This window comes from Canis aureus, chromosome 29, assembly GCF_053574225.1.
Source record: "Canis aureus isolate CA01 chromosome 29, VMU_Caureus_v.1.0, whole genome shotgun sequence".
NCBI classification, from domain to species: domain Eukaryota; kingdom Metazoa; phylum Chordata; class Mammalia; order Carnivora; family Canidae; genus Canis; species Canis aureus.
In genome coordinates this window covers 30,243,646-30,271,423 of record NC_135639.1, presented here as the reverse complement: position 1 = coordinate 30,271,423, position 27,778 = coordinate 30,243,646, and the positions used below count along the sequence as shown (strand labels likewise).

The window sequence follows — 27,778 nt, the reverse complement described above, 5'->3', positions numbered from 1 at the left end:
GCCCGTGCTAGGCGCCCGCGGACCCACCACCCCACCGGCGCCCGGGCCCTCGGCGTCCTCGTCAGCACCGTGGACAGTGCCCCGGGCCCCCGCTCGCCGCCGCCAGCCCGCCCGCCCCTGGAGGCAGCACCGCGGACAGCCCACCGCCGCCGGCCTCGCCGCAGGCTCGGAGCGGTCAGCGCCCCTGGAACATGGCCACTGAGGTAGGGGGCGGGCGCCCAGCCCGCAGGCAGTGCCCGACTGGTGCGGGGACACAGCCCCGCTAGGGGCGGACTGGGCGGGAAAGGAGGAGGGGGGGGTGGGGTGCGGTGCGGTGAAGCGGTGGGATAGGGTAGGGTAGGATGGGGTGGTTTTCCGGATCTCTTACTGCGGGAAGAGGTGGGGAATGGAGTGGCAGGGTGGAAGGCGGGGGAGGGGGGCTTCTCCTGAGAACTCCTCTCACCCCTGGCGATCTTCCCCATCTGAGTGCCGAAGCTGCCCACGCCACTTGTCGGCACTGGCACCAGGTTTGCTCCAGAGACCCAGCTGGGGCTTCCCCTACCCTGGACTGCTAGTCTTAAAACTACTTCACTAGAGGATTGGAGGTGAGCTTGCCCCTGTTTTCGGGTGGGAATGCGGCTGGTTGCTGTTGCTATGCAGTGTAGCCTTCCAGCTTTTAAACTCAAAAGCCTGGTTAAGAGATGACAGATCTACCTCCACATCCACACTTCCTTCATGGGGAGGGAGGGGACAAAGAATCCTCAGGCCCAGACCACAAATGGTTGGTTTTAATGAGCTGCCTGCACCAGTCTCCACTTTTGCACATCATGCTTTCTTGCTTTTTCATCCCATTCAAGTTTCTTGACACCAGGGTGTCTAATTTCCCATGTCTGGTGGGAGGAGCTGTCCTCTTCAGGGTGTACTTAAAGGGGTGTCAACTTCAAGGGTCTTGAAAGCTGAACCAAGGGACTGTTGGCTGAGGGCAGAGTCTTGGTGCAATGCTTAAGAGACTAGGAATTTCCACCCGTGGTCCCTCACTGCATGTGGGAAATGGAGCTCTTTCTGTTCTCACTTATAAGCGGTAAAGCTAACACACGGAGAAGGGGAGAACCTATTTGATACACAGCATGTTAGCAGCAGAGTTGAAAGTTTCTTCCTTTGGATTTTTGGAGTGGAACTCAGGACACCAGGGCCTCCCCAGGTCTGATTGTTGATTCTTTTTGTGGTGTTTCCCCATTTCTAACCCAGCTGGAACACAAGCCAGGGGAACAACACAGGCTTTTGAATGATTCTGTGCATTGCCTCTGGGCATCCTGGTGAGCAGTGTCACATCAATACCAAGTGTTATTGTTGCAATTCTGTCGTGGCCACCACAGAACAAGGTGCAGTTGCTTGGTGCCACTTGGCTTTGTGACAAGGCACAGGATTAGCTAGGAGGGCTCACCTCCTTCCCCAGGACCTTGTGAGGGGGCAAGCCCAAAGCAGACCCATGGAGCTTGATTTTTAGGGTGGAGGAATGTAAAATAAATAAATAATTAGAAAGCTCAGAAAGTGCCAAAGTTACTGAGAAAAGCAGGAAGAACAAAGGAGAAATGGCCAAGGATCTGGTCACCTTCCAGATAGGGCTGCCAGGCTGCAGCAAAGGCTGCTGGTATTGGGCAGGAAGAGATAACTTCAGCCACCTGGGCCTAGCTGGGCCAGCAGTGTGGGCAGAGAAGGCAGCCACATCTGTGATGTGACCTGCCAGATTCCAGGAGGCTCCTCTGTCCCATCATATCTCCATTTCAGGTCTGTTGTGGTCTACAAATTCCAAACAGCAGGCTCACATCTCTAGGTTGAGGCGGTGTTTCTAGGAGGCTGCTGTGAAGCATGCATGACTCTCCCCAGGGAGAGATTCTGCTCATAATGCCTCTGTGAATGTAGCACTTTCCTGTGTACAAAGCACTATCACATGTGTGATCTCCTTTGAGCTTTAGAGCAACCCTGTGAAGTGGGCAAGGATGGTATTATTATCCCCAATTAACAGATGAGCTAACAGGCTCAGAAGCTTGCCTGATCCCTATGAAGAAGCCAAGGAAGGCATCATTATCCCATTTTACATATGATGCAACTGGAATGTGAGAGTTATTCAATAAACTATGGCTCAAAAGGGGCAGGACAAGGACTAGAGCTCGAATCTTCTGCCTCCCTAGTCAGTGTCTTTTCTGCTGCATCCAGGTGTAACCATTAGCTAACAGTGTTGCTCAACAGAGAGGTGGGTGTGAGGGGCGGTGAGATGAGGCTGTGATGGGGGAAGGGATGCCGAAGGACTCAGCCTCCCTATTCAGCCTGGCTGGGTCAGTTTGAGGGCAGAGGGACAGAGGAATGCCCAGAAGGGATGGAGAGCAGAGGACAAACATTACCCATTTCTCAATTTGGCCTCAGGTGGACCCTGCTGGCAGCACTGAGGGAGGAAGCCTTAGCTCTGCCAAGGCACAGAATGTACACGTTCCCTGGGCTGTGGACTGAGTCATTCTCCCCAGGCTGTTTTTACTGTTAGGACTGAGTTAAGATTCCCAGGAAAAACCTGTTGGGAGAAGGAATACCTCATGCCAAACGTCTTGGCCATACCCTTAGGAGTCTGAGTGGGAGGTCCTCAGTTCTAGCAGAAGGTGTTTTGAGAGGTGAAGAGGGGAGGAACAGAGGCAGAGGGAGGGGAGGGGAGAGAGAAGGAGAGGAAGGGGCAGGAAGACAGAGGGGGAGAGAGAGAGAGACACTGAGAAACATTGCATGTCCCTGGATCTCTAGATGGAAGGCATGGGAACTAGATCTTTTCTGCTTCTTAATTTCTGTTCAGGAGTTAGCATTAGGGGAGGAATCTGTGTGAGGAACTCAGAGGAGGGAGGAAGCCTCCTGAGTGATACACTGACCTCATTTGGAAAACTGTAACGAGCCCATTTCCTGAGCGACAAACCTCTGTGAATGTGTGTCGCCGGGAGCAGGGTCTGCCCTGGGAAATAGTACAGATAGCCAAGGACATCTGGGAAATGTCTGGCGGGGAGGGCTTCTTTGAGTGGTGAAGTTTGGTCTCTAAGAGGTTTTTAAATGCACCCAAGCAGCATTATCCAAGCAAGGCATTTGGAGGTTTGATCTCTGAGGCCGGGAATTAACAACCAGCAGACAGTGGGTTGGGCTTGGCCCTGGTGTAGGCTTAGAAGAAGGGAAGCCCTTATGCTTGGGTTTCCATCCTGAGGCCTGACTTGGCTGCTTGTGACTCATGATCCTCATTCCTCCTCCATGCCCCAGCAGCCAGGGAGCACGGTGTTGGTTCATTAGCTGAATCTCCTGATTCTTGAGTTGAGCCTCAAATGCATCCTCTGGAATTAGCTAGTTTTTAATGAGGATGGAGATGTGGGCCAGATGGGGCCTCCTGTTGGATGTGGGCAGATTGGGACTGGGAGTGTTCTTCTGAACTCTAGTGCTTGTTCCTCCCCACCTCTACCGGGTTGGCTCTATCAGGTGTGTGACCCACTCTTCAGGCGGCCTCCCTATCCCTGTCCTACTGAAGTTCAAAAATTGGTGCCAACAGATATTACCACTGATTTTCTCTTTCTTCTTCACAAAATGCCTCTTGGTCCTGTTTATACTCAGCTGCCGGCAGGCCTGGGGACAGTGGTGGGAGAGAGGGCAGAGCTGAGGAAGGTAAAAAGTAGATGAGAAGCCCAGGTGTCAGAGTCAGTTAAGAAATCCTGGGGGAGCTGCTAGGGGAGACACAGAAGCTGTGGCCTTGTAGTGAGGTGTGTGCATATTCTGGGATCCTCTTATGGGATTTCAGAGCATCATAGATCTCTTGAAAACTCTCACTCATTTCCTGAAAGCTAAGTAGCTGGCAAGTGCCTGGGGCCTGGCTCTGGCTCTGGCCCAAGGACCCCAGTGATGGGGTTCTTCATTCAGAGGTCCTCAACTGGCAGTCCTAGGAATGAATGTCATTCATGATTGTGCCTACTTGATCTGCTTCATGCTTACAAATGTAAAAATTTATTTGAAACATTAAAAAATCAAGATATTTGATATTAAAGAAATCTGGATTTATGGCTTCTCATAAGATGTTGGAAGCGCAGCATCCTGGGCTCACATTACTGCATGGCAGTGATTGGTCGCTTTCCTGAGACAAGGCATGAGTTCTCTGATCAGTCACAGCCCTCACCCAGCCCACTTATATGCTTAGTCCCTATAAACATTTGCATTTGTAATCCCTGAAAAAGCCTCCTGAATGTCAGGGCTGGAATGGCTTTAAGTGATTACGTTGTTCTAGCTTCTCAGTTTCTAGCTGAAGAAATGGAGTCCCAGAGTAGTGTGGCACCCAGATCTCCTGCTCCCAGGTCAGTGGGCCTTCTTTCCGTAAGAGCCTTTCAATACCTCACAACTGAGTCATTGTGGATGGAGAGAGCCAGTAGATGCTGCCTTGCCTTAAATCCACCCTTCACCAACTACAGATGAATCTGTTACATTGCGCTTTACTGGGAGATGAGGGCTCTGGAGTATACAATGTGTCCGATACCATCTTCTAGCAACTCCTCAAGACTCCACAAATACTCTGCAGGGAGGGAAACAGATTCTTTGTCACTCAGAGGCAGTGTTCTAAGGCTCAGGATTTTGCGGGTTGGAAAGGGTGTTGGCCCCTCCTACTCTGGCTACTTGAGAACATATGGATCAAAGCCAAGAGGAGATGAGACTATACTGTGTAAGGTAGCACCCTAAAATCTTAATGGAATAATAAACTAGAAGTTTATTTATGGCTCAGTTAAGTCCCAGACAGGTGATTTTGACCAGCAGGTGGATCTCCTTCAGGCTGATTCAGGGACCCAGGCTCTTCCCAACTTATGGTTCCATCATTTTCAAAATATAGCTTCTTTGGTTTCTGTGGGAGGGGAAAGATTACAGAGGCTAGTCATTGTGAGCCAAGCCTGTACATACCACTCACATTCCATTCAGTCAGATGCCCACATTTAATTGCACAGCAGGCTGGGGATTAATCTAGCTGTATACATGGGAGGAAGAAGTGGCTCTGGTCAAGTCACTAGAGACAGTCACTAGAGACACATAGCTTCATGGTAGCACACAGTGCATGTGTGCACTAGGCACAGACAAAGGAGGCTGTTGGCGGGAAGAAGTAGAGTCCATATCAGAATGGCTGAAGCACTGGGTTTTTTTTTTTTTTTTTCTCTCCCTTTCTTTCCATTCGCATGATCACTTTCCTTGGTTTAGACACACTTTTGTGTTCCCCTGGACCACTACAAAGGTAATCCATCCCTTCAACTGGCCTCTTATCTCACTCATGCCCAGTTCCCATGCATCCCTCTCAGAGTTGCTTGAATGATCCTTTTGGGGCTAGGGAAATCTATCCTCAAGATCCACTGGCTCATGTCAGTTGGTTTTAGAAGGGCAGAGGAAGGCCACAGCCCCTTTCCTTGGAAAATACAAAAATATGAAATCTTAACCAGACAGAGAAGACACATTCATGAATAACAGTACTTAATATCACCAAAGCTTGCTTTGTTTCTCAAAGTTATCATAGGATCCTAGAGGATGTCAAGGGGGCTTTCTCAATTAAAACTTTGATTGGTGGAATCAAGGACTATTAAGACAAGAGGAACACTATACATTTTTCAATTCAGTCCCAATACTCTGGGACCACATCTCTTATGCAGAGCAAGGGTTCTCTGGATTAAGGAAAGTCTCTGATTCTCCTTTTTTCAGAACTTTGATTAACCAATTATCTGCTCTTACTTTTCTCTCATTACTTATTCTTTCTGCCTAGCTTTTTAAAAAATAAGATTTATTTATTTGAGAGAGAGAAAGAGAGGGAGAGAGAGAGAGGGAGAGGGAGATAATGTGCTATCATGGGGCAGGGAGGGGCAGAGGGAGAAAAATCTCAAGTAGATTTCCCATTGAGTGTGGAGCCCAATACAGGGCTCGATCTCATGACCCTGTGATCATGACCCGAGCCAAAATCAAGAGTTGGATGCTTAACCAACTGAACCACCCAGTTGCCCCTCTTTCCCCCAGCTTTTAAACAAGTTTAAGTGTCTTCCATTCTACACTCTCCCCTCTATTAGAGACTCCCCCCACCCCCCAGCTCTCTGTGATTGCACAGAGATTGTTCTCTGTACTGTCATCCCCTGGGCTCTTATCTAATCCACAAACCAACTCCTATCTTGCTGAAATCTGCCTGCAGTCACTGGAGTAGACCAAGTTCTCTGCCATCTTTGCTCCTTTGTACAAGCTCCTCCCTCCATCTGGGTTGCTTTGACATCCTCTCCCTACCCACTGCCTGCCCCCTATCACTGGCAGCACCTGGCCTTCCTTTTTGACTCAACACAGACCTCAGGAGGTCTTTTCTGAGTAAGCATTTCTGGGTAAGATGTTACTTACCCAGAAGTAACAATGCTCTGAAGCATTTATCACAGGCTAATTTATTATATACTTACTTGTCTTCCTCCCTGGAGCTCACAGGCTGTCTTTTGCCCAGCATCCCCAGAGCCTGGCAGTAGTAGGGACTCAATAAATGAAAGGAATGACTGAATGGATTCACCTTAATTACACAGGATGAACTGGCTTTGTGTTCACTCTGCCCTTGGGGCTTGGTCTCCACGTGGTTCCAATGTTTGGCATATTTTACCCAGTGGAATGCTAGCTTGAAATGTGGGTGGCTAAGGCTGGAAGTGAAAGAAAGAGGACCTGTTCTCTTTTTTTTTTTTTTTTAAAGATTTTATTTATTTATTTATTCATGAGAGACACAGAGAGAGAGAGAGAGAGAGAGAGACAGGCAGAGGGAGAAGCAGGCTCCATGCAGGGAGCCTGATGCGAGACTTTATCCGGGTCTCCAGGATCACACCCTGGGCTGAAGGCGGTGCTAAACCACTGAGCCACCTGGGCTGCCCAAGAGGACCTGTTCTTCTGTGGACTTGAGCTCACTCCCCTCAAATGCTAGTCTGTGTCAATGTTAAGTCTGCAGGCGTGGGCAAGGGACAGAATTGCCCCACTCCTTTCTACCAGGGCAAGGTGTTTCTTTGATTTGGAGCTTCATCCCACTTTATTCAATTTTCTCTGGGGAAATTTGGGCATTTGGGGCCCCCTTCTTTCCTGTGATGAGATGTCCTGGATGGGAAAGCTATCCCTGATGTTCTCTGTCCTGGGCTTTAACTTGACCTGAACCCAAATATCCCTCCAAGGTGGTGGATATATCAGTTCCTGCACCCCCACCCCCCCACCCCCTGCTGCCAAACTGCTGTAATCCCCACTTCTGAGACCTCAGTCTTGTTCAGGGCTGGGTTCCCCAAGCATGAGGCCTGAGGAGTTGTGAATATTTTATATTTGCCAAGTAAACAAAAGTATGAAAGTTGCTGTGTGTGCATAAGACAGGAAAAAGGAGGGAGGAGGAGGGAGGGGAGGAGGAAGGGGAGGGTGAGGAGAGAAGGAGGGGAGGGAGGAGAGAGAGAGCGAGAGAGCGAGAGTGAGAGAAGGATCTGGGCCAGCCACCAGGAAAGGAAGTCTTTTCCTCTTATTAAACTTTGTTTCTAGTTCTGTTGCTGGTTCTAGAACCTCTCCTTTTGGCTCAGCTTTGGCCCTGCTTCAAGCTTTTTCCAGATCTTTCTGGGATAGCTTGAGGTATCTTGTCTGGTAAGCTCCACAGTCCTGCTTCCCCATGGTCTTCCTGGAGCACTTGTAGGGTGGCTAACATCTTGGTTTGCTGGGAACTTTTTTGATTTTGGTGCTGTAAGAACTATATCCTGAAACTCCCTCAGTCTTGGATGATCTAGATGGATGGTCTCCCTGAGTGTGTGTCTCCTGTATGCCTCCTTAGGTCCACAATCTGCAGGAGCTGCGGCGAAGTGCCTCGCTGGCCACCAAGGTCTTTATCCAGAGAGACTACAGTGATGGGACCATCTGTCAGTTCCAGACCAAATTCCCCCCAGAGCTGGATAGCCGGGTGAGGATGGCTTTTTTCTCAACTTGGAACACAGGCCATGATGGAATCAAGGACTTAATCAAATGTATTTTTTTTTCCAGTATAAAAGTATTATGTGTCATATAACTTGCTCAGTCACTTCACATGGAAGAACTAAACAGTGCCCCTGATAGTGTCTTGCTGTCACCACATGAAAAGTTAGAGCTGAAAAGGCCTCAGATTTCCTAGTTCAGCAGCCCACAAAGGTCAGCAGCACAAGAGTCACCTGGAGAGCTTCTTTTTTTTTTTTTTTTTAATTTTTAAAAGATTTTATTTATTTATTCACGAGAGACACAGAGAAAGAGAGGGGCAGAGACACAGGCAGAGGGAGAAGCAGGCTCCCTGCAGGGAGGACTTGATGCCAGGTCTCCAGGTTCACGCCCTAGGCTGAAGGCAGCACTAAACCGCTGAGCTGAGCCACCGGGGCTACCCACCTGGAGAGCTTCTTAAACAAAAGCAGATTCCTTAGTCCTGTGATGGCAGCAGCTTCTGGAATCTCCACATTTTAGCAGCACTTCTTATCCCTACATGCAGAGCTTTAAAAAATTCTGACAGCCGGGTCATCAACCAAGGGCTCTGCCCACAGCCTCTTCCTCCAGACTCAGCTACCGGGGGGGGGGGTCTTATAGACCACCAGACCCCTTGCAAGGCGTCAGATCCTGCAGCCAACTTTTGCTTCTGGTTCAGGGGTATCTATGGCCCTCATCCCAGGCTGCTGTAGAATTGGCCTGGGGTTGTAGTCTGCCCTCTGGAGGGCGGCGGGCAGACCCTGACTCTTTCATTCATCAGCTCAGGCCCATCTGAATGGGCTTGGGAAGGTGGGACAGGGCTGCCTTTTGCTAAGCTGATCCCCACCCAGCTTTTAGGGAGCCACGGGCTCTCCTCATCTCATCAAAGGACATGCCTGTCCTTTGGGGCATGGTGACTTTTGGGGTAAAGCATAATGTTTTCTTATGCATCACTCCAGATCTGTGTAGGGATAGTGACTGGGAACCCCAAACTTCTGATTATTCTTGGGGAGACCTTTTGTCCTAGATGGGCACGGAAGATCTCTAACCTGTGTGATGGACAGTTCTGATCCTGTAGTGGAGTGGGGAAGGGGGTGCTCTGAGGAATGTAAAAAATGGGGCTGTAGATACTTTGACATCTGTTGAATTTGGAGTATGACTTTCCAACCTAGTGTAGGGTTATGTATTGAAGAGACAGACTTAGGTCAGAGCTGTGTAACCTTGTACACGTTCACTCAGCATTCAGCAAATATTTACTGAACAACCACTATGTATGAGGCAATCATACATACTCATAGGGGGTATAGAAGTGAAGACTTGGAGTTTATTTTCTACTAGAGGGTATAAAGACTAAAATAGCAAGTAAATGTGTAGCAGCTCTGGTGGTGACCAGTACTAGAAAACTAAGGGGTGGGGGTTGTCACGGGGCTGGGAGACCTGGGGAGAGGTGAATGGCTGGGGAGACTCGGGGATAAGGTGAGACCTGAGTCTGGGGTGGGAGTGTCTTGGGGAAGAGTAATGCATCCAAGGACACAGGTGTAAAGGACTTACATATTTTCAGGAAGCAGCAGGGCGGTGGGTGTGGCTAGAGTGGGGACTAAGTGAGCAGGAGAGTAGGAGGCCCAGGGGACACAAGGCCAGGCAAGGTATGGCCTAGCAGGCATTGTAAGGACTTCCTGGATTTTACTTAGAGATAAGAAGGCTTTCAAAGCTCTTCTTCAGGGCTGTGACATGATCCAACTTTAGCAGTTCCCTTGGCAGGGCTGGGAGCAGAGACATAAGTTAAGAGGACAGAGATGATGGTGCTGGACCATTGAGCAAAGCTTTGATCTGCTGAAAGTGAAAAAAATGCGTAAAAGTGCATTATTTATTTACTTACTTTTATTGATTTTTTTAAAAAGATTAGACTCTGCAAAGCTTTTTTCAGATGAATCAATTGTTAAATTTATTTTTTAAAGATTTTATTTTATTTTATTTTTTTTTAATTTTTATTTATTTATGATAGGCACACAGTGAGAGAGAGAGAGGCAGAGACACAGGCAGAGGGAGAAGCAGGCTCCATGCACCGGGAGCCTGACGTGGGATTCGATCCTGGGTCTCCAGGATCGCGCCCTGGGCCAAAGGCAGGCGCCAAACCGCTGCGCCACCCAGGGATCCCAAGATTTTATTTATTTACTTGAGAGAGAGTGTGTGTGTGTGAGCCTTCATCCCCCCCGCCGCAGCAGGGGGAGATGGAAAGGGCAGAGGGAGAAGCAGACTCTCTGCTGAGCACAGAGTCTGACAAAGGGCTCAATCCCAGGACCTGGAGATCATGACCTGAGCTGAAGTCTGATGCTTAACTGACTGTGTCACCTAGGCACTGCAGCTATTGCTTAATTTAATCTATAGTTGCCAGATGAATTTATAGAAGTCTTAATTTTTTTTTTAGAAGTCTTAAGTTTTTAAAAAGATTTGTATTCATTTTTCATGAGAGACACACACACACAGAGGCAGCGACATAGGCAGAGGAAGAAGCAGGCTCCCTGCAGGGAGCCTGATGTGGGGCTTGAACCCTGGACCCCAGGGTCACGACCTAAGACAAAGGCAGATGCTCAACCACTGAGCCACCCAGGCACCCCTATTTTTTTTTAAATTGATGTATAGTTGACACACAATGTTACATTGGTACCTGAAAGTGCTTTTAGAAATAGAAGGCATAGAAAGTGCTTAATAAAGATTAGCTATTATGATTATAGATGCAGGCTGGACAGCTTCCGAGCTGTGCACACACATGAGGCTGTTGTGTTCTTCATGACCTCTTACCTTGAGGGAGGTGCCCCCTCTTGCATAGATACTCCTGAGGTCTCACAAATCAGTTGTATGTTTGGAGTCCCATTCAAACATGGGGAACCCCTACCAATTAGGTCCTGGGTGCTTTCACAGGTATCAAAATGGGGGAGGGGGACAGAATCACTAGAATTCTTTCCTGATCCCCTGTAGAAAGTGTCCACATCTACGATACTGTGGGGGTTTCCTGCTTCCAAGGGAGGCCAAGTAGCCATTCTTATTCCCACCTTATAGATGTGGAAAGTGAGTAGTTAAGTCATTAGTCAAAGTCTACACAGCTAGGTGCTGGTCAAGTCTGGACTGAACCCCAGGTCTCCTGACTCCCAGTCCAGCGCTCCGTAGGCAGCCACGGCTTCTCTGGTCTTGCTTGTGGGCATCTTCTGCCACCAGTGTGGCACTGCCACTGCCACCCTCCCATTGGTGACTATACACTGTTTAGGGAGGCCGACCTCAAACTGGTTCCCTGTCGCCCTCTCCCTCCAGATTGAGCGGCAGCTCTTTGAGGAGACAGTGAAGACCCTCAACGGCTTCTACGCAGAGGCTGAGAAGATTGGAGGCAGCTCCTACCTTGAGGGCTGCCTGGCCTGTGCCACGGCCTACTTCATTTTCCTCTGCATGGAGACGCACTACGAGAAGGTAGCTCCCCTCCTGACTGCCCTGCATGCCCGTCCCCAGGGCTCCCCTGCTGTGCCCTCATTCTCAACTGGCCCCTCTCCTTGTAGGTTCTCAAGAAGATCTCCCGCTACATCCAGGAGCAGAATGAGAAGATCTTTGCCCCTCGAGGCCTCCTGCTCACAGACCCGGTGGAGCGCGGGATGAGGGTTGTATCCTTCCTGGCTGTTCTGTGTCCAGTAGGGCCCACAGTGAGGCTACCAAAAAATAGGGACTACCCTAGGGTCCCCTGCTAGGGGATTTCCTAGGACTTCTCACATCTTGGGTCATCTGACTCCTTCTTCCACCACAAGTTATCAATGCTATTTATGAATTTTAGGGTTTGCTTTTATTGGGCTGCATTTATTCAGTGCTTAATACATGGGAGGTATCATATTAACTGCTTTTAATACCCCTAAAGGTGGATGACTTATATTCTCCTTGTCCCTGAGCACACTGAGGTTCAGTCACTGGCTCAGGTTCAGGTTCAGTCACTCAGCTCAGGGTTACCCAGCTGGTGATCATCAGAGCCAAGACTGGAGTCCAGGCCTACACTTAGCTATGAGGCTGTACTGCCCCTCAGGGAATATGCAAATCTCTGTGGCCCTTTACATGTCTATAGTCTCCTGTACTTCTGGGCGTCTGTCCTTTGACAGATCGGAAAAATGATCTGTGGGCTGCTGGCCCAGGGGTGGGTTATAGGTCTCCTCACCTGGGAAAGTGTGTGCCCGCATCCCATCCCCAGTCACTAGCAACAAGAGTTAAGTTGTTAAAAAAAGAAATTTCACTTGAAAATTGAGAGGAAAAAGTAAAGAAAGCACAAATACTGGAATCTTCTGTTTACAAAGCCCTGTGAGAAGGGCCTCTTTTTATTGAGCCTTTACTAAGTACCGGGCATTGTGCTTCGGGCCTCACGTGTTATTTCAGCCCGTCCCCAGACAGCCTGAGACTCTGTTACTGCCACCACCATCTTGCAGAGGCAATCATCCATGGCTAACAAGTTAAATGCCTGGTCTCAGGCCACATCGCTACCGAGCAGGGAGTCAGGACTGAAGCCAGGGCACCGAAGCCCTCCCACTTGCCTGCAGTGAAACCAAGGGTCCTGGGGTTGGGTAATTAGACCCCCTGGGGCGGAAGCTTCTGATGGGGTGTGCGGCTGCCAGCTCGGCCCTCGGGCTGCTGTGGGGCTGCTGTGGGGCTGCTGTGGGGCTGCTGCGGTCTTGCCCGGAGGGTGCGGGGGTGGGGGGTATAGCTCGGCCTCCGGCTCCCCTGCAGGCCTCCGTCCGCAGGTCCGTCCGCCCCTTCTGGGCAGCTGGCCAGGGGTCCCTCCTTAACGCCGCCGCAGATCGAGATCTCCATCTACGAGGACCGGTGCAGCAGCGGCAGCTCCAGCAGTGGCAGCAGCTCGGGCAGCGGCAGCAGCGGCGGGGGCGGCGGGGCGGGGGCCCGGTGACTGGCCGAGAGTCCCTGCAGGGAGGTGTACGGCCGGACTGAGGGCCTCTCAGACCTGCGGCGGCTGCGCTACCAGAGCACCCGCTTCTGAGTCATTCTGTGCGCCCCGCTGCTCCGGGGGCGGAGGGAGGGTGACTGGCCCGGGGTCCCGCGGGGCTGTCTCCCGCACCCCCTCCCGCAGTCGGCCCACTTCCTGCCCTGGCACTTTCCTCGGGGGTGGGGGATAGGGGGCAGGACTGGTCCCTCCCCGCCAGATCTTCCAGGGGAAGGCTGGGGCGGCGTGGGCAACACAATTTGGACAGCCCCTTTCTTCTGCTGCTCTCCCAACACCCCGAAGGGGGGCTCAGGTCCCAGAGAGAAGTCCCACCCCGCATGATCCCTCACTCCAAATCCCATATCCACCAGGACTCTCTCCCGCCAGGGTCCTGCTCCCCGTGGCTGTCTCCCAGTGTCTGCTCTTTCTGGTGCCACTGCAAGGGCTCTGCCTGTCTGTGATCCTGCCTCCACGGAATTCGAGGTCTGGGGAGATGGGAGCCACTCAGTCCCCTCCTGACCCCTCCTACGCTCCTGGCTTCCCCTTCCTCCATTCAAAGCCTGGAGGCCACGTTGGCCTTGTCAAGAGACACCCAACTCCTGAGATTGTGCAGGACCCCAGGTGCTGGCTGTGGGGCACGCAGCGTGGGGCTCTGAGAGGTTATATGGGAGCCTAGAGAAATGCATCGTGGAGACATGTAGCTTTGGGAGGTTTGAACCTCCACCACTGGAGCCAACTTCTCGAGATTACAACCCGTGTGTATGTGAGAATGAGTGCACCATGGGCATGAATGTGCGTGTGGGCGTGCAGGTGTGTGCATGAGCACACACGTGGATGCATGTGTGTGAGTGCCCTTTGTGAGTGTGTGTGCACACGTGTGGGTGCACCTGTGTGTGAGTGCATGTGTACGTGTATATGACCATGCACTCGTCTGTTCCCTTTGGTTGCCAGGTTCCTTTGGTTGCCCTTCTCTGCATCCTGTCTTCTTTGTATGTGATGGTCTGAGGCTGCTTCCCTGCATGGGTCCAGCCTGTCCTTTGTAAATAAATGTCCTAAAGCTCCTTGCCCCTTGCCTGGGGCTGCCAGCTTGGCTCTTCTTCCTGGTCTCTCCCCCACCTGCAAAGTTCTCCCCACTGTGTACATTCTAGCAGAAGAGACGTTGGGGGTCTGGGAGAGCAGAGCCAACCTTCTGGGGCCTTCTGTGTCCCTCTCCCAAACCCCCTGTGACATGGCAACAGGACCACACATGCTGCATATTCAGCCCACCCAAGCTCTGGAGCTCTCTAAGGCTGCATGAGTGAGGCTTCCTTGGATGTTCAAAGGAGGTGGCAGCCTGCAGGGGGAAAAGGCAAATTCCTTTCTTGAAAGGGAAGAGAAGCACCCAGGCAATGAGGCCCTGCCTGCCAAGGCCCAGGGTGGCCAGTGGGAAGGAAGCAGCCCTGTCCTGGTGCCCTGATGATGGACAGGGAAGGCTGCCTGCCTCAGCTGGCAGGAGGTGCTCAAAGTGCAGGTGAAAGACTAGACACTGCAGGTAGCTTTCTAGAACCAAAGAGGGGTCTGGTTTTCCTTTGGACAAAAGAATGGCATAGGCGAGGAAGGTGCCTACCCAGGAACTGAAGAGGGCAGCCTGGTCCCTGAACCTGAGTCGGGGGGTGGGGTGGGGTTGTCCTGGTGCAAGGATCCCCCACAGAGGGTGGCAACCAGTGGGTTCCACGGCAGCCCCCTGACCCCTGGGCCTGGTCCGTGCTCACCCTGGCCCACTGTGTGGCTGGGCCTTATGTCTGACCTGTGCCTCTCCTGTGGGATGGCTGGGCACAGGTGATGCAGTGGCCTTTGGTTTTATTATTTCTTTTTCCAATAAAAGGACTTGCCCAGCTTGAGGCTCTGTGCTGCTTCTCTCCCCTAATGTGATGGAGTGCCAGTTCTATGCCCCAGAACCACAGTGAGGGGAGGCTCAGCTCCCCACCCGCCTCATGCCAAGGAGGTGGGGCTGAGTGCGAGTGCGTTCCTGAAGAAGCAGTGAACCTGAGATGGGCAGGACCCATCCTGTCTTCTTGGAGCTTGTGGTCTTTGGGGAGGCTACATTAAGGATCCTCTAATCTGGAGCTTTTATGGGTGCTTGCAGCCCTGGGTGGAGGGAATAGCTCGGTTAAAAACCAGGTCAAAAGTAAGTTATAAATTGATTAAATGCCCATGGTTTGAGCTCTTAACCTAGGTTGGGCCCTGTTAGGGAGTGGATCACAGAAGTCACTCAGCTTTAAAGACTAGGAAAGCATGTGAGTGTTGGAGCTTAGCAGGGTTGTGTCTTGCATTTTATAAAACTAACATTTATCGAGCACCTACCGTGTGCCAGATACTGTGGTAAAACCATATGCTAGAGCTGGGAGGGGATTTAAAGATCATCTAAATGGGGCAGAATGGAGGCCCAGAGCGGTCACATGACTTGCCCCAGGTCACACAGCTGGTTGACAATACCAAATTTAGAACCTGACTCAATGCTCACTAAGACACCACAGGGATGGTATCCTGATGGAAGTTGCCTTAGGCTGCAGGGTGGCCAGGGTCACACACTCAGGTCTGTGGACAAAGAGAGGCTCTCACCAGACTGTGGGGACAATGTCCAGCCTCAGGATGGGGGCTTTGGAGAGATCCCCCTCTGGGTGGTGCTGAGTGGCACTCTGGGTGGCTTTCACACTTGAACTTGCTGCTCTGAAGGGGCAGCTGGGCCTTTGCCTGAACCAGGAGGCAGGCTGGACTCACTGCCTGTGCTCAAACCTGGGGTGTGTGTGGGCGATCACAATGGTTCTTTAACATGCAGGTAGATTCTTTCTGTCCTGTTTGCAGGGTTATTATTAGCAATAATAATAAATAGTAGCTAACATTTATCACTACGTGCCAGGCACTAGACTATGACCCCACATAGTCATTCAGTCCTCACAACAACCCTGTGGTGTGGACTATTATCCCCATTTTATAGACGAGGAGACTGAGGCTCACAGAAGTTAAATAACTTGCCCAAAGTTACACAACTAGGAAGTGGGCAGAGCTTGGCTTTGAATCTAGGCAATGTGACTCCAAACTGTGGAAGATGATCAATCCAGCTTCGGGGACCCTGTCAGAGCTCAAGGTCCTCAGCCATGCTAGGTGAGGGTTTGACAGATCGCCAGATAAGAACGTGGAGCTGTGCCTGGTCCCTCCCAGCCAGGGCTGGTACCTCTAGGCATCATGGGAGTGCGGGTGGGCTGTGCTCTCCACAGAACTGTGGGGCCTGCAGGGGCAGCGTGGTGAAGGCAGAGTGGGGAGAAGCAGGTGAGGTGTGGCTTCTCTCTCCCTGGCTTTCCTCTGGTGTCTCAGTTATGGGGGACGTGGGCTCTCCCACGGGTCCAGTCACAGCCATGTCTCTGCCTCCCCATTGCCAGCCTGGAACAGGCAGGCAGCTCTGGATTACCATTCCCCTGTCCTCACTGCCGCCTTACTCTGCTTTCTAGTGTCCTCTGGGGTGTGGGAGAACCCCAGCATTTACAGAAGCTCATTGTGCCACCAAGTGGTGGAGTCGTGCACTGCACCCCGGAATCAAGCAGCTGGAAACATTCCTAGAACCTTGCAGCCACTTCCACCTGCTTTCAGAGGACGTGCAGCAAAGATGGAATCCATTTGGTGGTGGCTCTCCCTACAGCCAGCCCCTGGGGTGCTGCCCTTTTCCTGGGATCACTCGGCTCCCTTCTCCGCAGCTCTGGAAGGACTTACAGTAAGGAAAGTTCCTGGCAGGAGGCACCTGCACCTGGTTTTGGCTTTACTATTGGCCAAGGATGAAAGCAATGCAAATAGTGATCCTGGTGAGACCTGAATTGGAGTTCAGGCTTCATGAGAGTAGCACATGGTGGAGACTCCTTGAGCCTCAGCTTCCTTCCCCAGCTGTAAAATAGGGAACCTAATATTTTACAAAATTACTTGGACTAGTGCCTCTCATCCTTGGCTGCAATTGGTGTCACCTGGTGAGCAAGAGAAACACCGATGTCGGTTCCTAGCCCCAGAGATGCTGATTTCATTGTTCTGGGGGTGCAGCCTGGGCATCAGGATTTTTAAAAAATCTCCCTGGAGATTCTAGTGTGAAAATGAGGTCAAGCACCCCTGATTTCGACAGTACCTAGAGCCTAGGAGCCTTTTCACAGGCCTCAGAAAATGTCTGAGACCCGAATAAAAGTTTTTCAGTTCCACAAAAGCAACGATACACACAATGAGTGCAAGCTATGACTCCACTTATAACAAATTCTAATACAGGCACAATGAATCTATGGTGGTAGAAGTCAGGAGAGCAGGTGTCCTGGGGTGGGGTGCAGTGCACGGAAGGAGGCCTTGGGGAGGCTTCTGGGTGCTCACAATCTGTTTCTCTAGCAGAGTGCTGGTGACACAGATGGGTTCACTTTGTGAGAACTCATTGAGCTGTACACTTAAGATTTGTGTCTTTTTCTATATGTACGGTACATTTCAATAAAATTTGCCAAAAAGGTTTATGGGCTCCAAAATAGGAAAAGAAAACACAAAACTGAATTGAATGTTTCACTGTATATCACAAAAAGTAACACTGTCAAATAGTCAACTGTAATTTAACTCTGTGTGTGTGTGTGTAATTTAGTATGAGTTGTGGATGTCTATGACAATGTTTGATATAATGAGGGGTGAGGCCTCCAAAAGAGATGAAGGTCCCTGGTACTTAAGAAAATCATAAAACAGCCCAGGTTTACCCTGGGAGCTCTGAGCCCTGGCCCCACCTTCTGCACTTCTGTGCAAAATGATGTGCCTTTATCTGGGGAAGAGAATCTGCAGCTTTCAGCATATTTGCAAAAGGGATCACCCCCTAAGAAAAGGCTGAGAACAAGGGGTTTGAGGAGTCAGTAAGACACTGGCTGGGAATGTGCTCCGCATGAAATAGGTGTTCCCGATCCCTTTGAGGTTTCCATCTGACCCTTCTCAGGCAAATTTGGGAAGATTTAATCTCTGGCAGCACCCAGGGCCGACTGTGCAGAGCTCATGGCTCTTCCTCTAAGGGGCTATTTAACGGGCTTGGCGGTTCCACATCTGCCCAATGGCAGAACTTAGCATGAGTTCTGGAGTTGCACCGGACTTGGGGTTTTGAATTGGGGACGGCGGGGGAGGTGGAAAAGTGAGAAAGGAGTCAGAGGGCTGGCTGTAGCAGTCTGCCAACCCCGAGCAATGCACTAAGCTCCCCTGAGTCCCAGCTCTGTCATCTGTTACCCTGAGCCCCAGCACGATGAGAATGCATCTTTGTAGATGATAATCTGTTTCTCCAAAATAAAATATTATTATTATTGCTGAAGTTACACGAGGACCTCATTATACGGCAGCCTTGTGATACAGACTTAAAGCTAGGTTTAAGATTCTTGCATAGAATAAACATATTTATCCAAGGGTTCACTGATTCCCTAATATATGCCAGGAACATTCATGTACATTATTATTCCATTTAGTTCTCTAACACTCTGGTAGGTGGCTATATTTGAATTCTTATTTTATAGATGAGGAAACTGATGTTCCAGGTGGTTAGGTAGCTCGACAAGTGCCCACAGCTAGTGAGTGTCAGAGTAAAGACCTAAACCCAAGTGTCAGACCCCAAATCCTGCTCTCGTTCTACCAGTGTGTCACAGTGAAAGACTCTGTTCTACCTGGATTGCCTCATAAAGACAGATTTCAGACCCAGGGAGAAACACGTGGGCAAATGCGGACACAGAAAAATTAGCTTTGCAGAGGCATGATGGGCCTAGTTATTTTGGAGTAATTCAAGTTATCGATTGCTGTAATGGAAAAGTGATTGGGGACCAGCTAGCACCTGCGAGCAGTCTGAGCAAGGCCCTGGAAGGGGGAAATGTTATATCCAGCTTACTGGACTTTGTGGAAGGCAATGGCTTTTTACCCTGTCCCTAGTTCCTTGCTAAACTTTTTTTTTTTTTTAAGATTTTATTTATTTGAGAGGAAGAGCAAGAGCCAGAGAGAGAGAGAGAGTGCGCAAGAGCTCAGGAGCACGGGGGAAGGGTAGAGGAAGAGGGAGAAACAGACTCTTTGCTGAGCAGGGAACCCCATGTGGGGCTCCATCCCAGGACCCAGGATCATGACCTGAGCTGAAGGCAGACGCTTAACCATCTGAGCCACCCAGGTGCCCCCATTGGGAAACTCTTGAAGGCTGGGGACCTAGTCTTACTCATCTCCACCAACTCCCTCCCTCTGCCCCATGTGCCTGTCACAGTGCCTCGCCCTTGGCAGGTGGATGGGAAATGCAGCCCACCGGGAAGGACAGGAATATTCAGATGTGAAATCCTCTGGCTCCGGGGCAATGTGAGCCGAGAAGGAGAAGTAGCATAGGCAGGTACAGACAGGTAAGTGGCCACTGAATGATACAATTGCACGTGGCCACTAACTCAATTAAAGGTTAGAGGCAGTGACCCTAGGCCATCCCCTGTGCTGGGCAGTTGCTTTGAGTTGCTCTGGCCGTGGTCTCGTGGCCATGATCTCGTGGCTCTGTTCACGATCTCCACCTGACCTGGGAGGAGAGGGTGAGAGGAGGAAGCATGCATCCTGACCTCACTTGGCCCCTGCCTGGTGCTCCCTGAACACCACCATTTTAAGGTGGGTAAATCCCCGTGGGGCTGCTTCCTGGAAAGTCTGGGTCTGGGGCTCTACGGAGTGAAGTACTGTGGGTGAGTGGATGGATAGACAGATGGACAAGTGGATGGATACAGAGAAGATGGGTGCTGGGAGATGACTGATGGTTCAGAGGTGAGCGAGAGGATGGCTGGCTTGAGATGGATGCTCGCAGAACCTGGAGAGGCAGGTGAATGGATGGCTACCGATCGGCCCTGTGCTCCCAGTGCAGATCTAAATACAGGGCTGGAGCTCTTCAAAGGGAAGATACTGTGTAACCTGGTCCCCAAATGAACTCTGCATTTGAGTGATGGATGTGTCTCGTTGGGAAGGATTCTTATAGGTTTAACATCGCCCAAGTTAATGACTTATGGATTGTTGTAAAATCAGGCAGTGCTAGAAGTGAAAGCAAGAGATTAAAAGGCCTGGGACAGATCTTTTAATAATATCTGCATTTTACCAGCCAGGCACGGCACTGTACACCTTGCATGCCTGAGCTTTGTGAGGTTTTCGACAGCTTTGTGAGGTTGCCGGCTCCCCCATTCTGTGGAGGAGGAAATTGAGGCTCAGAGAGAGGAAGTAGTGTGTTCAAGGTCATTAACAGGTCATGTAGGTGGGGTATCTGGGAGTCAAGCCTTTGTCCATCTGATCCCAGGGTCTCAGGGCGAAGAGAACATTTTAGGGGTATAAGGAAGGAGGGAAGGAAGGAGGGAGGGAGGGCCAGAGGATTTTGGACCAGCTCTCTAAGAAAGAATGTGGCTTTCTGGCATATGAGACACATTCTGCGTGGGGGTGAGGCTTTGAGACCCCTCTCCACCCTCCTTCCTCTCTGTGTCTGTAAATCTTGAGCTGGGGGAGCTGAACGTGCAATGAAGGTGTGTATGGGGTTTACTTTCCTCCCTGTGGCCCAAGCTTGTTCCTCTGCCACGGCCCCCCATGGGCGGCCAGGGAGGTGACTGCACTTCTCTCCTTCCCCAGGAGCACTGCACTCAGGTCTGGGGTGGAGGGAGGAGAGTCAGCCCTTAGATGGATCTTGTGGTGGAGGGAGGCCATACATTAAATGATTCTAGGTGGTAGGTCCTTCATGGCTGCTCTGGGGCTGGCTATGAAGACGGACCATGAGCTCCCTTTACAGCAGTTGTTCTGGGCCCAGACTTCCCTCCTGGCAGGTGGGCCAGGCTCATGAGGTTCTGGGCAGGGACTTCCAGGAAGGGGTGATGCAGGTCTTCCTCCTGTCCCCACCCTCACCCTCTGCTTCCGACCTCGATGCAGCCTCCCTTCTCAGCTGTGTAGGACCCTCTGTGCACCTAGAATCCCCATTCGGATCTTACTTAGCGGGGTTCCATGAGCCAAGCATGGTTCATGGGTTCACTTGCTGGGCACTTACCCTGACTCTGATGGTGGGTCAGCACCACGGAAAGAACTCTGCTCTGTGTTCTCCTCCCCCTGTCCCATATTTTTGGAAACTGTGGACACAACTGTGCTTGTGAAATACTTTGAGCTTTCTGGAGAAGGAGGCAGAATGAGCAAGGAGGAGCCCCAGGCAGGAGTCAGACTCCGTGCTAGGCTGTGGTCCCTGGAAGTCACCATTCCTTTTTGGGCCCCACAGTTGAAAAGGATGGGGCAGGACTAAATGACTTCTCAGGTCCCTCTGTACCTAATGCTCTAGGCGTCTGTGGCGGCGGAGGGCCCAATCCTCAGGCCGGGTCACTAGCTGCCGGTAGACCTATGCTCCGCATAGCCTGGTGGATTGCACACTCTCCTTGGTCAGTTTACCTTATTTTAGGATTATTCTCTCTGGGACTGGTGCTGTGTGAGAACTCAGCTGAACAGGGCCACAGCCTGAGCCCCAGGAAGGTTTGCTCTGCTCCCTTATGGCTATTTTTGGTTTGAGGTCTCTTCCCTGCAAAGCTGTCAGCTGCCCGAGGGGGGTCAGGTCCTCCTCGTCTCCCTCACTGTAGACTCCCAGGTGACCCGGGCCACGGCAGGGAGTGCTGGGAGCCCTGGGAACAGTGGCACTGAGCACACACAGGCTCTGTCCTGAACTTTGCTACTGATTAATATTATTAACCTTTTAAGATTTATTTGAGGCTTACTATGTGCCAGGCACCATGCCAAATGTTTTATATCATCTTGTTTAATACAATGACTCTGTGAGGTGGGTATTATCTCCATTTTACAGATGAGAAAACTGAGCCTGGGGAGGACAGCACACCTACTTTACATTTCTGCTCAAATGCCTCTTTCCCAGAGTGGCCCACCCTGCCTCACCCTTCTGTGTAAAGGGCCCTTCTGCCTCCGGCTCAGCACTCTAAATGGGCCTTCACGCTGCTGCCTCCACTCCGAGAGACTTAGCGCCTTCTGACACACTATATTCTTTACTTATTATGTTCTTTAGTGCCTGCCATGTGTCTCTAGGCTATTCGGGAATCTTTGCCAGTATTGGACACAGAGGTACAGGCCAAGCCACAAGAGTGATGCTCAGCACACAGTATGTGTCCAACCAACAAATGCCGAGTGCCAGTCTGTTAAATAATTTGCCCAGGGACGCCTGGGTGGCTCAGTAGTTGAGCGTCTGTCTTTGGCTCAGGGTGTGATCCTGAGGTCCTGGGATCGAGTCCCACATTGGGCAGGGAGCCTACTTCTCCCTCTGCCTACGTCTCTGCCTCTGTGTCTCTTATGAATAAATAAATAAAATCTTAAAAAAAATAATTTGCCCAGGTGTCAATTAGCTGGGGATGGTTCCCCATAAGGCTTAGGAACAGGCTTTGGAACCAGTTGCCAGTCTGAATTACGGCTTTTGACACTTAACCAGCTACATGACCTTGGGGAACTTGTTCTTTCTGAGCCTTGCTTCTTCAGTGATAAAACAGATGAGTAACATTTATCCGACAGCATGGGTGTGGGGATTCGTGGGGACATGCATGTAAAGTTCCTGGCGTATGATAGGCGTTCCGTAAATGTTAGCTCCTTTCCCTGAGAAAGGGTCTCTTGTCTTCTTGTTTCTCATTTTTCTCTCATGGTCTACCCTTCCATCACTTTGCTGTTCAACCACAGTTCCTTAAGAAGACGGCTGCTGAAGGCGGGGTTGGCATTGTCTGTGGTGTTAACCAACCCGTGCTCTCTCGCCTCCTCCTTCCTCTTCTGGGATGTGTCTGTTGCTAAGGAGACACAACATCAGCCCTGACAGGATGTGGCTGGGGTTCTGGCCCACACTGAAGGAGAGACGTGGCTGACCCCAGGGAAGGCGAGGAGGGGAGGGACTTGGCTTGCCTTCTGGGCTGGCAGTCTGGGTGGGGTATAACTCTGGAATCTGCTGGAAAAACCTAGCTGGTTCCCTGAGGAAATGAAGCGTTTGTCTTCCTGTCTCCATGGGGCTCCGGAGAGATGACCAGCAGCCCTGTTGGGAGGCTGGAGTGGAGTTCTTGCGTGGGTCACAGTTCAGTGGTACCGGTCAGGGTGGGAGGCCCAGACCCTGGGAGGGGGCCATAGCAGCCAGAGTGACACATAATCAAACTCTTGGCCCTCAGAATGGCACCTCCCCAAAGCAGGGCTGGCAGCTGAGTAGATGCTTGAAGAGGCTGCGTGGGTGATTCATAGCTCCGTGTTTGCTAAGGCCAGCCAAGCTGGCTGGTGAGAGGACTCAGCAGGGGCACTGCCACCATTCCTTGCAGCTGGAGTGTGACTCCGTGGTGACCGTCACAGACCCTGGGCTCTTCAAGGACTCCATTTCCTCCTTCCCCACCCATCCTCTGCCCCTAGGCAGCATGGAGAGATAATGGCTTTCGTGTTACCAGCTAGCCACCCCCAATGGGAAGGAAGCTCCACGTTAAGAGCTCAAGCTGGGGGGTGGGCAGACTGCTCTGATCAAGTCCTTCCTCTGTTTGTCCCAGTTGTGTGAGCCGGACAAGCCACTTAGCTTCTCTGTAAAACTGGGATTGTCACAGCACTTTCCGTTTGGGATTATTGTGAGGATTATACAGGCTGATTCTTCTAAAGAGCTTAGATCTGGCCCAGACACCCCAAGCTCGCTTAATGTGGCTATTCTTCTCATGTTAAGGGGTACGTTTCTGGGGAGAGGAGTGTTCTTGGGCAGAATTAAAATGGTATTATTACTAGTGTTACTGTTATGACTAGAGTGAGCCAGGGCTGCCCCAGATGGGGCACGGCTCCTCTGTTCGCATGATCCCTCGTAGGCCCATGCCATTCGGCCCATGCCTGGAGCTGTTTGCAATTTTTGTTACAAACTCAAGTCTGGTGTAGTATGATGTCAGGAGCCCGAGTGGGGCTAAGGGACAAAGGGAGGACTGAATTGTCTATGCTTAGAAGGGGAAGGCAAGGGTGTGGGCACCTGCGGGCTTCAGGGGACGGGGAGTTGGAAGAAAGAGGGATGGTGATCTTGTACCTGGCTAGCGTGGGTGTGGCTTGGTGCCCACCCCTCTGGGGCCAGCTCAGCACTGGACTGGGGGCACTTGGCTCAGAAAGCCTGGATTTCTGAGAAAGCTAGGGATTTCCCCTAGCCCGCTGGGGAGGCCCTATTTTTGGGGGGCAGGTAATGCTGAGTTGGGTCAGTACCTGGTTGGCCTCCTGTATCTTTTAGCCTCGTATTTCTTTCAATACAAGCATCTCGGGAACAGGAGACTTGATCCCCTCATTGGACTGTGTCACCTTCCTTGTAGAAGGGACTCAGTGCTTGTCACACAGGAAGTTCTCAATGGATACTTGCCGAATGAATATTTGAGTGAATGAATGCAAAGAGCTTGCTTGGGCAGCTCCGGTGGCGCAGCGGTTTAGCGCTGCCTGGAGCCTGGGGTGTGATCCTGGGGACCCCGGATCGAGTCCCACATCGGGCTCCCTGCATGGAGGCTGCTTCTCCCTCTGCCTGTGTCTCTGCCTCTCTCTCAATCTGTGTGTCTCTCATGAATAAATAAATACAATATTAAAAAAAAAGAAAAGAGCTTGCTTGCTGGTGTAGCAACCCAAGTATCTGGCTAGATCTTTCAGAAAGCCCCTATAAGTCCTATTCTCATTCCAGGCACTGGGCTCCTCCATTTGGCTGGAGGAAGACAGTGTGGGGACAGTAACTGTGTCATTTCTGCTTGCCATAGTATGCCCAGGGCCTAGCTTAGTACCTGGCACATAGTAGGTGCTCAACTAATATTTGTTGAATGAATGAATCATATCCAAAATAAGTCTTCTTACCCTGGAGTTGGGACATTGCAGTTGTGTTCTTGACAGCTGGGGGAATTTGGAACTCCTCTTTGTAACTCATCTGGCCCCACCACCAAGTAGGGTAAAACGACATAAATATACCCTGTTATAAGAAACTCATTGTGCGAGGATTCGTGGTTATTACTTTATGAGGTATCCTCTGAAGTTTGCTGTCATCCTGAATTTCTGATGTCCTTGGCAGGCTGTCTCACTAGCTGTCCTGTCCCTTATTTCTCGTGCTGTCGTGTGTGGCCTGTCAATGGACACTGTTATCTTGTCATTTGCCATTACATTTGGAACCACTGCCTCTGTGGGTTTTGGGTTTTACTTATCTTACTATCTTAGATCTACTTGTTCATTTCTAAAAAGCAGCAGCTTTCAGAATGACTAGGGAATAGTCTGAACAGTGACAGCACTGTCTGTTACCCCTGACAAGATGGCATGGTAGGAAAGGGCTCAAGCGTTGGCTGGGGGCCAGCTGGCTCCGTGACCTTGGGCAGATCACTTCATTTCTCTGAGCCTCTTCTCCAGACCCATCCAGACCTTTAATTCTATGTGAACACACAGAAGTGGGCTTCCCAGAAGTGGAGCAATTTTTAAGTTGTTAGATGCTTTCCTGTGAAAATGTAGCTGTTTTTATTTTGAACCTTTTCATTTAAGCTCCTATTCTGAGTGTAAAGACAGTACTAGCTATGAGGAATTCATATTTTGTGATTTATTGGGAGTATTATTATTATATTAGAGAACGGTACGTTTTTGTAAATATGTTTTTAAAATGCTTGCTGCATTCTTAAGTGTGATTTTATTATATCTTGGGGCAACTTTTTTTTCCTCATGAAGAACAGATCTGTGATTTATAACAAGCCTTCACTACCCAAGCTGGTTGTGAAAGTATTCTATGGTGTTACATCATTCCCAAAGGGTGCTCTTGGCTACAGAAGTTTCCAGGTTTCTAAGCATATTGCAGAGGAGACCAAGTTGTCAGATTCTTTCTAGAAATCAGGGTAACCTGAGACTAGCCATGTCTCAGTCCAGACTGAAGGGTCTTAGAAAGGAAAGGGCTTTATGGATATATCAGACTAAATCTCTTGCTCTTTAGGGAAACTGAGGCCCAGTGTAGAGAAGCGACTTCCTCCAGGTAAAAGGCCCAGAATATTCCCTCCACATCTGCCCCTTGCTCATCCTACATCCTTGCCTGGTCCAGTCCCCCAAATGTGAACATTGGTGCACTATCCAAACCACTGCTCATGCTCCGGGCAGACATCTTCCCTGTCTCATGATCTGCTTTCCAAGTAACACATGACAGAATGCTGCTAACTCAGCATTCCAGTCAGCATCTACTTGCCCCAGACACATTTTTGTTTTCACCAGCTAGGCACTAATATCCAGCAGAGAGTTTATTGGCATAATTTCTCCAGAAAGAGGCTGGAAGACTTAGCAAATTCAAACTTTAACATTTTTATCAAGAGTCCCAAAGGGCCACCCTTTCCCCTCCCATCATAACCACCAATTCCAATAAGGCTTTCTCTACCACAGGAAGTCAGGGCGCACAGAGCAGAAACAGCACAGGCCAAACCAGCAGGCACATGATACATGAGTGAATCAACTGAGCAAGCAACCGCCTGGGAGCCATCTTTGTTAAGGGTGAAACAGGGTGCTTGGGACCCCAGAGAATACAGAAAAGACAGGACGATCTTGATTCTTCTGAAGAAGTGAAGGAGGGTAGATGGGGTAAGAGGGGAGCCTTTCCTTTTTTGTTTTCCTCAGAAAACAGGCAAAGAAAGGCTTCACAAATAACTAAGATTACATAAACGTTGTTATCTCCCAAACTTCCCTTTTCAAAGATGGCCACCCCTGCGGTCCATTCAGGGGGAGCACGCAGCAGAATCTACTGGGTGTGGAGAGAGAGACAGGCAGCGGGAGAGATTTAGTTTTCCACAAAGGTTGTTAGTTTTTTCTTTTTTTTTTCCTTTATTGTTGGGGTTTAAAGTGCATATAACTGAAGGCAAAGTCCAAGGCCTAGAGAAAGATATGAGGCCCGAGAGAGAGGCTCAGAGATTCTAAAGGCAGCAGAAGGATACCCACCTAAAAAGGCCACTTGAGCTGCAAAAAGGATGGGGGAGAGAGAGAGAGAGAGAAATGGGAAAAAGAGAAAGGGGGTTGGGGTAGGATGGGGGTGGGGGGAAGCATTTGGGAGGAAGAAGACAAATACCAGTTCAGAAATTCAGACAAAGACGAGTAGTAGGAGCTAGTTTATATCCCTGGTAGGAGAAGATGGCCTGACTTTAAGGTAGGAACATCTGTTTTAGGACATGTGAAAGGGGAGAAATAAGAAAAACAGTTGCCTCTGGCCAGGGCACAGCACCCCAAGGACCCTTCAGATGGTGCTAGTAGTGGTGGGCATCCTCTAAACCTCTGTCATGGTCTTCCCGGGAGACCCAGTGGGGGTCTAAGGAGACTCCATGCAGCCCGGAGAGGTCAGGGGATGGGGACCTTGATATGGGGCCTCCCCAGAGCTCCCCAGTGGAAGACAGCTTCCTTGTTTCCTACTGGACTGTGGTGGGGCCTTACTCACCCACACAGGCTGTGCCGTCCTCATTGGGCTCGTAGCCCCGGCTGCACCTCTTGTTGGTCCGGCACCTATAGCTTCCATACGTGTTGACACACACAGGCTTGTCTCGAGGACACACGAATGGGAACTGGATGCATTCGTTGGTGTCTAAAAGGTGAGGGGAGTCACTCACCAGGGAGGAGTGGGACAGTGGGTCCTTGCTCAGGCTCTGCCGTCCCACCTACTTTGTGATCTTGGGCATGTCCTTCTCTCTAGGTCTTAACTTCCTTGCTCCTCACTTCAATCCCTTCGGCGGGCTCATCCTCTACTTGACTGCTACATGTTGGGGGTGTCAGACTTGGTCCTGGATCTTCTATCTACCACACTTTCTGTAGGTAGGCCCTTCACACATGGGGGAT

General features: G+C 50.6%; 1 protein-coding gene and 2 long non-coding RNA genes across 7 annotated transcripts in view; 2 read left to right on the top strand and 1 right to left on the bottom strand.

Annotated features, from left to right (window-relative positions):
• Positions 1-406: 406 nt before the first annotated feature.
• Positions 407-11,299, top strand: LOC144301303 (uncharacterized). The gene is made up of 3 exons (XR_013368130.1): positions 407-584; positions 7,826-7,951; positions 11,287-11,299. It is a non-coding gene; the product is annotated as an uncharacterized LOC144301303 (long non-coding RNA).
• CRTAC1 (cartilage acidic protein 1) overlaps positions 4,753-27,778 on the bottom strand; it is a 155,946-nt gene continuing 132,920 nt past the window's right edge. Inside the window, exons 14-16 of one of the 5 annotated variants that reach the window (XM_077878079.1) lie at positions 27,384-27,527; positions 26,894-26,911; positions 4,842-4,879 (exon numbers count right to left, since the gene is read on the bottom strand). In XM_077878079.1, coding sequence (XP_077734205.1) covers positions 4,857-4,879; positions 26,894-26,911; positions 27,384-27,527 — 185 coding nt within the window. In that variant the 3' untranslated portion in view covers positions 4,842-4,856. Of the gene's footprint in view, positions 4,880-12,288; positions 12,922-26,187; positions 26,912-27,383; positions 27,528-27,778 lie in introns of those variants that run through there. The other 4 variants (XM_077878076.1, XM_077878080.1, XM_077878077.1 and 1 more) reach the window with 4 other exon arrangements.
• On the top strand, positions 11,634-14,820 carry LOC144301302 (uncharacterized). Its single transcript, XR_013368129.1, has 2 exons — positions 11,634-12,566; positions 12,744-14,820. It is a non-coding gene; the product is annotated as an uncharacterized LOC144301302 (long non-coding RNA).